Here is a 12,861-nt window from a genome sequence, read left to right as displayed (position 1 = left end):
GATAACTATAGAATTATCAAATTTAGTAATATGATGAGGTTAACAATTAGGAAACATCATCCACTCAACATATATAACTCATTATTTTACTGTTCAACTTATTTCACATGACTGCAAGCCTAATATTGAAGGAACTGATCTACAAAAGGAAAGGCAGAATATAAAAGAGTGAATAAAACAAATGATCATGGACAAATGTTTATTAGTGTTATTTTCACTCACATCATACTCTGAAATTTCAGGTACACTGCTTGCCTCTACTTTCTCTGCTTTTTCAGCTGCCCATCGGGTTGCAGCCTCTGCAAGCTCCTTTTCTGATAATCTGCTGCTTTTCTCCAAAGTCTGATGAACAAAAAAATCTGTTGTTGTATATGTATATATACATATATGTATATGTAATCCCCAAGTTATAAGCGTTCACTTAGAACCCATTCAAAATTATGCGACAAGCACTCACTAATATTTCCGAGCAAGTCCCAAAATTACAAAATTACAACACACAGCAATTGTTCGCCCTTAGGAAATGCTTGGAAATACTTTTCACACTGATAATGGAAGTTTCTGGGGTCCGTGATCTCACATGAGTTCAAATATTCATTCTCTGCAAAAGAGATCATGGTGTCCGGAAGCATCCATTCTCCAGGGGAAAAGTGTTTGCTTAATTTGCATGCCTATGGGACCATGCGTGTGTAAGGACCCGCTTCAAAACCTCTTCCCAAGAAAGCAAAACTCTTGGAACAGACATCCCAAAAGGAACTTTTATTAGGAGAAGTTGATAGCAGGCATAGAAGACAGGATCTGAGGGTTTCCCACTCAAATCAATAGGTTAAAGGAGGAAAAAGCAAACCCCACCCCAATAGTTCATCCGGTCAGTTCAAACAGGCCAATCCCCAGGTGTTAAGTACGCTGTGGGAATGAGGCTAATAAAACTCCATTCCCAAGGCTGTGAAAACGTTGTTGGGTATTCGCACCTTCTCTTCTGCAGCAAGAGATAAACCAGATGGCCAGAGACACATTTCTTTCTCACCCCAGGTTGGAATCAAGGGGAGAACAGTTCAAAGAGCAAGCATATAGAGGAAGCAGAGAGGATACAATGTAGCAGCTAAGTGAAAGGAAAAGATACATAACATTTCCCCAAAGGTTCCCCCCTCCCTGCCCAGGACTATGGCAGAACCCGCAGGGGAAAAAAAAAGACTCAACTAGTAAAAGTCCCCCCCCACCAAAGAAATGGGTTCTGACATGCCACCCCCCCTTAAAAGATAGAGGTCCACCTGTAAAAAGACAAAAAGGGAGATAAACAGAGTGATTAGTCTGGTTTATCAGGGTACATAGCATGGAACTTAATAAGCAGCCTAGGGGCTCTAATATGGTGTTTAAGGACCCATTCATTCTGGGATGGAGGCAAATGCTTCCAAGCTACTAAATACTGTTTTTTTTATTAAAGAGTTTTACAAAAACAAAATTTTACAATATATCCCCAAATCCCCCCACCCCAAACCCCCCCCACTTCCCCCCCACTTCCCAGAGCTAAATACAGGATTATAGTTACAATAATCATATTCTAAATAAAAATTATGCATAATATACAATTAACCAAATTCATAATGCGCTTTAACTCTCTTTTAACATAACTACAAACAACATACCAATAACAATATCCCACTAAAATCTACTCATAAGCTAAATGGTAATTTTTAGTCCCATATTTGTTTTGAATATAATTTATCCATCTCCTCCAAACTGAAATATATCTTTCCTGTGAATGATCCTTCAGATAAGCAGAAATCTTAGACATTTCTGCAAGATTCGAAACTTTAAACACCCATTCTTCTACAGTGGGCAAACTATCCTTCTTCCAATATTGTCCCACCAGTAACCGTGCTGCCGTTATCATGTTCAACATCAAGTTAGTTTCTTTAACATCACAATCTACAACAATGCCCAATAAAAACAATTGCGGGGAAAAGTTTATCTTTCTCTTAAAAATCTTTTGAATGTTCCACCAAATTTTAATCCAAAAAGCTTTTATATTTCTACAAGTCCACATGTGAAAATAGGTAGCTTCTAAACTACCACACCTCCAACATTTAGACTGTAAATTAGGATACATGTTGGACAGCTTCTTGGGATCCAGATGCCATCTATAAAACATTTTATAAAAATTTTCTCTTAAATTTTGAGCCTGGGTAAATTTAACATTTCTGACCCAAATTATCTCCCAGGTGTCCAACGAAATTGGTTCCTGAATATTTTGTGCCCACTTTATCATGCAGTCTTTAACCAGTTCCGCTTCCGAATCCAATTCAATTAAAGCATTATATATCCTCTTTATATGTGCACAATTTGAATCTCTAATTTGCTTTACTAAATTTTGATCTGTAGTTTTGATGCCAACATTTTGATCTGACTTCCACCTAGCTTTCAATTGGGTATATTGAAACCAAGAGTAACTTATGTTTTCTTGTCTTAACTCCTCTACTGGTTTAAGTTGCCAATCATTCCCTTGCAATCTAAGTAGTTCCTTATAAGAAACCATATCCATACTCACTCCCATAGATACGCCCTCTATCGCGTGTCCAGGAATTCCCCAAATCGGTATTTTATAATTTAACTTATAATAATACTTTTTCCAGACACGCAATAAAGCACTTCTAAGAATATGGGATTTAAAAGCCCTGTCTACCTTCTTATCATAAAGCAAGTATGCATGCCATCCATATACCAAATCCCATCCCTCAAGATGAAGTATTCTCTTGTTAGTTAGATTAAGCCAATCACTAACCCAGGTCAAGGCAACCGCATCATAGTACAATTTCAAATTCGGCGCCTTGAGTCCCCCTCTTTCCCTGGCATCTTGTAAAATCTTGAATTTAACTCTTGGTTTTACTAAATACTGTTTACATGATGTTTCCTAGAGTCCAAAATGTCTTTGATTTCAAAGTGCTGCTCCCCTTCTACCATGATTGGAGGAGGAGGAGGGGTTGCAGCTGGCCTTAATGGTGAGTTTAGTTCATGCTTTAAGAGGCTGCAGTGAAATACTGGGTGAACCTGTCTAAGTGTCTTAAGTGTCTTACTGGATTGATTATCCTTTTAATGGGGAAAGGTCCTACAAATTTTGGTCCTGGTTTCTTAGAGGGTTGCAGGGATTTCAGGTATTTAGTAGATAAGTATACTTTCCTCCCTAGTTGGAATGGTTTGGGCTCAGTTCATTTTTTACCTGCTTGGAAACTTATATGCTTCCCTAGCCTCATCTAAAGCTTTTCTCGCAACTGGTCAGGTGTTTTGGAGTTGTGCAACCCACTCTTTCAAGGAGGGGATGGTCGGTTCGGTGGAGGGTAGTTCAGGCATCAGAACTACTTGGAACATAGTGTAACTGGTGCTGGAATGCACTGCATTGTTATAGGCGACTTCTGTGAACGGAAGCAAGTCAGTCCAATTGTCTTGTTGGTAGTTTACAAAGCATCTTATTTATTTATTTATTTATTTGTTTTATATACCGCCCTTCTCCCGGAGGACTCAGGGCGGTGTACAGAGCAAAGTAAGTATACAATAAACCAACAATAAAACAAATAAAACCCCAGATCTACAAATAAAACCCCAAATCTATCAGGCCAGGCCGGCTTGCTGGAATAGATAGGTTTAAGTACTGCTCTAGTACTGAGTTTGAACGTTCAGTACCACCATTCGTTTGAGGATGATGACTAGATGACAGTCCCTGGGTGGTCCCCAAAAATTCTAGAAATTCCTTCCCAAACTCCAAAGTGAATTGCAACCCCCTATCAGATGTAATCCATTGTGGGACTCCATGTAGTTGATAAATGTGCTGCACGAATAACTTTGCTAAGGTTTTGGCGGTGGGGATTTTCTGGCATGGGATAAATTGTACTTGTGTTCTGACTCGGCTCCCCAAACAACAGACACGCCAAATAGTCTCTAACATTCCTTTATTTCAGGAACACCAGCAATTTCACACAGCCTCCAAACAATGGAGCTCACTCCCTTTTCCCCTGTAGGGATCTCCCAATACCCAGAGTTACTCTCAGCCTCACCACGCTTGCAGCCAAAAGTCCTTCAAGAAAGCTGGCTATTGTTTAACATAAGACATACCCATGCTCAGAAGCCACTCTGACTTCCAGCACCACAGTATCTGCAGAAAAAACTCTGGCAAAATTCCAAGGATAAGTGACAGGAGTTCCAAACACAAGTGGCTGACCAGCAGGAAGACAAATAATTGTCTGCCACACCTTTTATGCACAACTGAGGGTGGGGCTACGTTAGCAGCCGCCCCATAGCCTCTTGCTGTTCACCTCAGCTTCCACCATGCCAGCGCATCAATTACTGGCCCCATGTGATCCTCCTCTCCTGACTCACTTGCCTCTAGGCATGGAGGTCTCAATCTTTCCATCTGAGGGCTGGTGGACTGCCCAGGCTCCGCCTCTGTCCCTGGCTGTGATAGCTCCTTTCTTTCGTTGGAGCTTTCAGATGGCCCTGACGCTAAGCCCGGCGCCCATTCCTGTGCTTCCTCATCTGAATTGGTTGTTGAGTCTTTTGGCGGCCGACAGGCCACAACTTGTTTAGAGAATAAGTCCATAATGACCCAAATCACTGTACTATGAATATAGTACTGTAATGTATTTCCCCTACTTTCTGGTAATTCCACAATAAAGTCCATAGAAATCTCCCTCCAGGGTGCTGACAGGGTGGCTACCGTTTGTAACAGTCCTGGGATCTTCCCCTGTCTCCTTTTGGCTGCTGCGCATATTGGGCAGTTAGCTACATAGCTTTCAATGTCCTTGTTTATCGATGTCACCAAAATTGCTGTTTTACTAAATGGAGGGTTTTCACGCACCCAAAATGCCTGGTGGATTTGGAGTCATGGCAAAGCTGCATGAAGGTCAGTCTTTGGCTTTTTGGAATGTATAATTTCACTCCCACCCTTGGCAGTCCATCATTCATTGTGCGTACGTTTTTGTGGCTTAGAAACCATTCATCTTTTTTTAGCGCTTTCCTGAATTCCACTCCAGCTTGGCTTATTAGAGTCTTTGGGGTTTTGGCTTGCGCTCGAGTGGTGACTGGTGCTACTAACTGCTTTGATGACATGAGTGGATCTGTTATCTCTGTTTTGGTGCTGTTGTATTGCAGTAATTGTGACAGTGTGTCCACTAGGAAATTCCCCCCCCCTTGATAAATATTTTATAGTGAAATTAAACCGGTGGAAATACTGGGACCATCTTGCCTGTTTGGGAGACAGTTTCCTGGGCGCTTTTAGGGGTTCCAGATTCTCATGGTCAGTCCATACCTAGAAGGGGATTTTATTCCCAAGAAATTTTGCCATGTTAAGAGAGCCCATCTGACGGCATAAACTTCATTTTCCCAAACCGCCCATCTTTGTTCCGTCTCTGTGAGTTTCCTCAATGTGTATGCACAAGGCTGTAATTTCCCTTCATTATTTTCCTGAAGCAGTACTGCCCCCACTGCTACGTCACTAGCATCAGCTTGAATTATGAAAGGTTTCTCAATATCTGGGTGTTCCGCTGAGAATAACCTTTTTAATTTCTCAAAGGCAGCTTGGCATTCTACAGTCCATTTTAAAGGTTGGATGGGCTTCGGTTTCCCTCCCCTTTAGTCTTTTTTATTTTTGATGGGCAATGCAATTTGTGCAAGAGGGGATGAACTGGTGGTAAGTTTGCAAACCCAAGGAAGCTTTGCAGTGGTTGTCTCCTGGTGCATGGCAGAGCCCATTCTAACACAGCCCGCACTTTTTTGGGGGTCCATCTCTATGCCGTTTGATGAGATGCAATATCCAAGGTAATCAATTCTGTCTTTGTGGAACTCACACTTAGATAAATTGGCATACAAGCAGGCTCCCTGCAACTTGTTCAGCACCGCTCTGACCAATTTTACATGTTCATCCTTATTCTCAGTGAATATCAGGATATCGTCCAGGTAGACAAGCACCCCCCTATACAGGTGTTCCTGGAGCACCTCGTTTATCAGCTGCATGAATATTGCGGGTGCTCCCTGAAGCCTGAACGGTAGAACCCTGAATTGGAAACAACCTAAGGGGCAGTTGAATGCAGTTTTCCATTCGTCCCCTTCTTTAATTCTGACTCTATAACATGCCTCCCTCAAGTCCAACTTTGAAAAAATCTTCCCCTTAGACAAATGTGGCATTATGTCCTTCATCAGAGGGAGTGGGTAGAGGTTACTTTCACTCACTGCATTGAGAGACCTATAATCCACACAGAGGCGAAGAGACCCATCTTCTTTTTGCAAAATAGTACAGGAGCTGCTGTTTTTGGTTTTGCCGGTTGGATAAAACCCCTTGCTAGATTTTTCTTTATAAATTTTTGTAATTCCTCTAATTCCCGTGGGGTCATGGAGTATAATTTTGGTTTAAGTAACTTTGCCCCTGGGAGTATTTCAATAGCACAGTGGGTCAGTGAGGGGGTAATTCGTCAGACCTCTCTTTGCTGAATAATTCAGCTAGATCCCGATATTCCTCTGGTATGCCAACTCCCCCTTGCTTGCCACCACTGCACTTTCTGGGGTTTTCACCCCCATTTGGTCTGGCCTGATGTCAATTTTCCCCTTCGGGAATCTCAGCTCTCCAGTTCTCCAATCCAACCTCGGGTCCTATTTCATTAGCCATGCCATGCCTAATATGAGTGGGCATTCCATTCTAGGGGTCACCAGAGTCTCGGTCCCCTATGGTAAGCTGAATGGGCTGCGTGGCAAGAGTGGCCGGGATCCCCCCTGCAATGGATCCATTTAATTGGTCAAGTGAAATCTGCTTCTTCAGCCTCCTCACTGAAATTTCTAAGTTCCCCACAAAGGTTGGGCTTATAAGGCTGTGAGCGCAGCCGGAGTCTATCAGGGCTCTTAATGTGACCTTTTCCAGCATCCCTGAGCTAAACAGCTCTCCGGTTCTGTTGAACGGCACAATGGGTCCACTTACCAGGAGTTTGTCCTCTGAGCTGTCTTCCGAGAAGTCCGAGGGTTTTCTGGTCCTGGTTGCAGTGAGAGCCTCCACACTTTTCATGGCCGTTTCCTTCGGCTTTGGCGGGGTTTCCCCGGGTTTCCCCTCTGAAGCTCGGTCAGGCTTCCAAACTGGAGTCTTCAAGCGGCATTCGGTAGTGCAGTGACCATCCTTCCCACATTTGAAACAGCTTGTCGGTCTGGGAGTAGTAGGAGTCTGTTTTGCCAGTTCCTGGGGGTGCCTCTGCTGGACATCTTCCCCAGAATCTCCTCAGATGACGTTGCCTTCTAGCCCGATCGATCTCAGCCTCCTCAGCCAGGATGTACCAGTCGTGGAGCAGGTCAGGGAAGCCCCAGGGAATGCACGCATAATACAGGTCATCGTTAAGCCTATCTTTGAAATGTCCCACCAGAACATCTTCTGGCCAATTAAGTTTGCTAGCAAGAGCTCGGAATTCTTCTGTGTATTTTGCCACGGGGCGCTGGCCTTGCCTGACATTTTTATGCGCTCTCTGGCTTTCCGATGAGCTAAGGGATTCTCAAATCGTCTCCTGAGGGCTGCCATGAAATGGTTAAAATTCCACAATTCTGGAGCATCTGAATCATGGAAGTTCACCATCCACTCAGCTGCCGCCCCCCCACCTAGTGCCATGGTCATGATCCTCACCCGCCCATGGTCACTGGGGATGTCTCATCCATATTCCTCCATGTAGCTCAGGACCTGAGCTAAGAAGAACCCCAATATTTGTGATTCTCCACTATACTTTACCCCCAGTTACAGGAACTTCCAACTGGCACGGTGACCTTCTCCTGTGTTGGTGTCTTTCCCTGTCAGCTGGTATGGCTTGGGTAGGGGTGGCTGCTGCTGTGGTGGTGGCTGCAGTCTCCGAAGCGCTGGTGGAGGGACCCGGGTTTCCTGCCTTGATTCCAACACCACCTGCTTCCTCAGTTGGACCTGAGTAAGTCGAAGGCAACTCTCAGCATATCAAGGGCTTGCTCTAGGAACCAGCTGGAGTGGGCTGGCCTTTCGTCCTTGTCTTCACTGAGATGGAGCCATCTCTCCATCTCCAAATTCCAGCCTGGTTGGTGACTGCCGCATTTGAGGGTCACCTTCCTCGCCTTCTGTTCCCAGTCCTCCTTCTTCCCAACACCCATCGACCACCTCTGTTTATCTTGGTGCTTGGCAACCACTTCATTGGATGACCTGGAGAAATGCAAGTTGCATTTGCCTGGGCCAGCCTGGAGGGAAATCTCCCCCCCCAATGGTGGCTCCCTCCTTCTCTGAAACTAATTCAGACATAGTTTGCAGGGTCACTGTGGTAAGGGTCTTCCTTCCGGGCTGACCAACTTCTGCAGATCCTGCCTAATGTAAGGACCTGCTTCAAAACCTCTTCCCAAGAAAGCAGAACTCTTGGAACAGAAACATCCCAAAAGGAACTTTTATTAGGAGATGTTGACAGCAGGCATAGAAGGCAGGATGTGAGTTTCCCGCTCAAATCAATAGGTTAAAGGAGCAAAAAGCAAACCCACCTCAATAGCTCATCCGGTCAGTTCAAATAGGCCAATCTCCAGGTGTTAAGTCTGTTGTGGGAACGAGGCTTATAAGGAGTATGGCAGAACCCGCAGAAGGGAAAACACCCAACTAGTAAAAGTCCTCCCCCCAAGAAATGGGTTCTGACAGCGTGGAGTCAGCCAGGCGCAAGAACTAATGCCATCCGTGGCCTGGGTGCGCTGCTCACTTGCATGTGCTGGCCTTACTTTTAAGGGCAGGAATGAAGCCTTCAACTGAGCGGGGAGGCATCATAGGGCCAGGCCCCTCGTCCTCGCATCCAGCCTGCTGGAACTCGATGCGCCAGGGGAGGAATGAGACCCCGTTGTCCCGTGGAACCCACCACCATTTGAGTAAGGAGGACAAGGAGGAGGAGAAGAACGGTGAGGCCTTGTGCCAGCTGGCCATGCAGGTTGTAGCTCAGGCAGGGGTGCTGGCTGGCTGAGGAGGGAGGATTATGGCTGCTCACATGGCCTCTGCTGCCAGCAGCTCGGGTGCCCCAGTTCCATCTGAGCTGAAGAAAGCGAAAGCACAGCAACGGGATTGCTCTCAAACAGTAAGGCCCAAGGGCACTGTTTGCTTGCATGTGCAGCCTTAACAATGAAGCCTTCCGCTGATCAGGGGGAGGCATCACGCGGCCAAGTCCCTCACACCCATGTCCAGGCCGCCAAAACTCACCATGCCAGGGAGGAATGAGACTTCATTGTCTCACAAAGCCCACTACTGCTTGAGCAGGTAGGACAAGGAGAAGAGCAGTGAGTTCCGGCAGGTTGGACATAGCTACGAGGGGCTTTGCCCCATAGGCATGCAAACAAAGCAAACACTTTCCTCCCTGAGACTGGAAGCTTCCAGAGACCATGAACTCTTTTGCAGAGAATGGGTGCTTGAAGTCATGTGAGATCATGGACCCCAGAAGCTTCCATTGTTGGCATGAAAAGCATTTCCAAGCCAACTCTGCTCTCCCTCAAAGGAAAAGAAAATGCGGCAGGGAGGATACAGAACTTTGCAAAGTGAGTCCGGCATGGCAGATAGAGAGGGGGAAGCCTGAGGTATCTTAATGGGTCAGGGAGCCTTCGGGGCCTGTTCCATCACTAGCCCCCCCCTGGCCTTCCCCACCCTCAGATACCTCATAAGCACTTAATGAGCAGAGGATTCGATTAGTGAATGCATGGGCGAAAGCAGGGAGTGATCACATCCAAGGTACGAGATTCACTCCTACGAGTCTTTGAGTTATGAATGGAATAGACAGGCTCCACTACATCTGTAACTTGAGGACTACCTGTATACAATAAGGCAGAAACATTTTAGTGAACAATTTAAGAATTCTTAAGCAGACTCAAATGTCTTACTGTGGCAAAAGATATGTACTGGATAAAGAATGTTTAAATTCTTCTGCCAGCAAAACTCTCCCAACAATAAATCTGCAGAGAACTGAGAAACTTTCCAAAATAAACTAAGGACATACGTGTACTAAGACACAGAAGAGACTAACTGAAAACCCTGTTGCACTCTAGCTTAATGTAACCCTTTAAAATATAAGCACAAAATCAAGGGAGAAGCATGTAGCAAAAACATTCTCCATTCAAATTATTTTTATTGCTAAAGATTTAGCAATTTATATGATAAACTTACTTTTGCAGGTGACAGTGCTGTAGCTCCTGAAGGAGAAACATCTCTTGAAGTCTTCAAACTCTGAGTTGAAGATCTCTCTTTATGTAAAGAGGATACAAAAATATGAGTAGAAAAACATTTTAGCTGTGGTACTAAGTCTATGGTTAGGCTGAAAATACATTATAAAACAACTAAAATTCTGTGCATTAAATATAGATTAGACTAGTGGCTCTCAAACATTTTGGTCTGAGAAGCTCTTTAACATTCATGAAAATGATTGTGGTTCATCTTTTAAATGATTGAAAGAGTATATGTTTATGTGGGTTATATCTATCAATATCTGCTGTATTAGAAATTAAAAACGTTAAAAATATTTGACTTTGCAGACCCCTTGAAAGGTTTGGGGAAATCACCAGATTCCCCAGATCACACTTCAAGAACTAGGTTAGACCAATATTTTTCAACCTATAGTATGCATATCAGTGGTATGATGCAGAAATAAGGGTTTTTTTAAATATATATTTTATTTTCCTAGTATAATTATTAGGAAATGGGAATTTTCCTGATAATTAAGATTTGTTTCCCTTTCACTTTGTGACCAGCATGAAGTTTGATATATCTGGCACTTTCTATATTGCATCCATTAAAGAGCTTGAAGAATCTCTACCTTTTGGACTTCTGGTTTTGCCCAGTAGCGCACAGTCACAGGATTGCGAAAACTTCATTTCCCGTGGCTCTTTTCGCCCTGCCAGGGAACCCTAAATGGGTCTAAATCCGCCCCAAAGAGGCGGCAAAGAGGGGTGCCCCAACAATTTGGGAATGACGGCAGTGATCCCATTTGATCAGGAAATTCCCTCTAACCCGACAGGAGAAAGGCTGGCCCAACCTTGGTAACCAGCCCCAGCTACTTGCAGCCAAATTCCACAAATACTCACCAGAACATCGGTAAACAGCATGGTGAAACTGGGTGAGAAATTTGATCTTCTCTCTCCTACTATATATCCTGAACTTTTGGAAAAGATATTCAAGAAGCAAAAGAGCCTCGAAAGTGAAAAGGAAGGGGAGCTTTGCCCCACCCTTCCATGGAAGCAAGCGGTGAATTAAACTATTAAGCGGGACAAAAACATACTGTTGCTGACATCTAGTGATGGAAGAGAATATAACTTTAGCTGCTTTGTTATAAGTATTGGCAGGACGCCCAGAATGAGATAACCTACTTTTTGAACTTTAAAAAGAGCTAAACCAGACATGTCAAATGTATCAGGACTGTTTTGCCATTGCCAGCAATGGGGTGGACGTGGCTTCTGCATGAAGTGTCTGGCCGGCAGGCCAGCAGTTTGACACCCTTGAGCTAAAGAAAACATTCTGGGCCATCCACAATAAGCAAAGATTATAATTGAAAAACATAACTGACCTTCCTGGATGATAAACACCTAGTGACTGTAATTTTAAAGCTGATTTCAGAGAAAGAAAGAAAAATTGAATTCTAGGTATCATGGAATCTTAAGGACTTGCAAAAAGTATTTGTCCAGAAAAACCAAATACTTTACAGGAGGAAATGCTCACTATGTTGCAACTAATCCAAACAACAATGGCTCTAAACCACAATGAAATTAAAAACAACTTTGATGACATAAATGGACATATCTTTACATTAATCTCACAACATAAGAATTTTCAGAAAATGAAAGAATCTACTAATGGAAGGGATTGTGATTTAATGCAGATGGAGAAAACACACAAGATGTGACTAAAGCACCAGAACTGGAAGAGATAGTCCACACCCCAGAATCACGAAACAAAGCTGAAGATAAGAAGAAAAGCCTGACAAAATGGATTAGAGATACAAAAAAACTACAGTAGTGGCCAAAATTGTGGAAACCTTTTGGGAAAAGTGTACATTTGAGGTTTGATGGCTAATAACACAACTTTTCTTTGGAGTAGTACCAAAAAATTATATATCAATCGGAAGATAATTTAATCAAGAATGTAATGCAATAAAGCTTGCTCAATTATCTGTATTCTATGAAAGGTTATAGCCAAATAACCAGAAAAAGGAAGCACAACTTGCTTAGGTTGATATCAGGTAGCTTTTCTTCATCTGATTGTAGCCAATGAGTAAGAGTGTTTAGAGAGCCAATCAGGTGTCATCTTATTTTGGCAATTAGCCAATCAGATCAGAGTAGGATTCAGTCATTGATGTCATGTATTGAAGCTGAGAGGAGGACATTTGACAGTGTGTTATGTGATCGCTATCAAGTTGGTTGGGTTTTTTTGTGTTCTTTCATTTAGTGAGCTTGTAAAATGTAATAAAATTAAAGTAATGGTGCAAATAGTTGACTGGTCGCCCAGAAAGCAATGTAAAATAGTATTATTAAGTGAACAAGGCTACAGTTATAAAGAAATTAGAAGAAAAACTGGAGGAAACTTAACCAAAGGTGGCATTTCTCAGTTTTTGAAGAGGTATAAGGAGACTCAATCACTACAAAACCACACTGGTAAAGGCAGGAAAAGGTGCACAAAAGCAAGTGATGATACAAGAATTAAGAAACTGTGCCTATGTGACAGAAGAAAATCATCTGGGTGTATACAAGTTGAAATGACGCAATGCAATGTGAAGCTGAGTGCAAGGACTGTTCGGCACAGACTGCAGGAATTTGGCCTAAAATCTAGAATTCCACGAAAAAAGCCACCTTTATCTCTCAAACAAAGATTGAAAAGAC

General features: G+C 43.3%; 1 protein-coding gene across 3 annotated transcripts in view; it reads right to left on the bottom strand.

Moving 5' to 3' along the window:
- PPHLN1 (periphilin 1) overlaps positions 1 to 12,861 on the bottom strand; it is a 115,398-nt gene that overhangs the window by 53,594 nt on the left and 48,943 nt on the right. For 2 of the 3 annotated variants that reach the window (XM_083365222.1, XM_083365224.1), the window contains 3 exons: positions 10,160 to 10,236; positions 1,221 to 1,271; positions 223 to 342 (listed from right to left, as the gene is read on the bottom strand). In XM_083365222.1, coding sequence (XP_083221348.1) covers positions 223 to 342; positions 1,221 to 1,271; positions 10,160 to 10,236 — 248 coding nt within the window. The remainder of the gene's footprint in view (positions 1 to 222; positions 343 to 1,220; positions 1,272 to 10,159; positions 10,237 to 12,861) is intronic. The other variant, XM_083365223.1, reaches the window with a different exon arrangement.

The sequence above is a fragment of the Vipera ursinii genome (assembly GCF_947247035.1).
Source record: "Vipera ursinii genome assembly, chromosome: 6".
NCBI lineage: Eukaryota > Metazoa > Chordata > Lepidosauria > Squamata > Viperidae > Vipera > Vipera ursinii.
The sequence above is the reverse complement of the archived record's forward strand: the minus strand, read 5'-3'. Positions and strand labels throughout refer to the sequence as shown.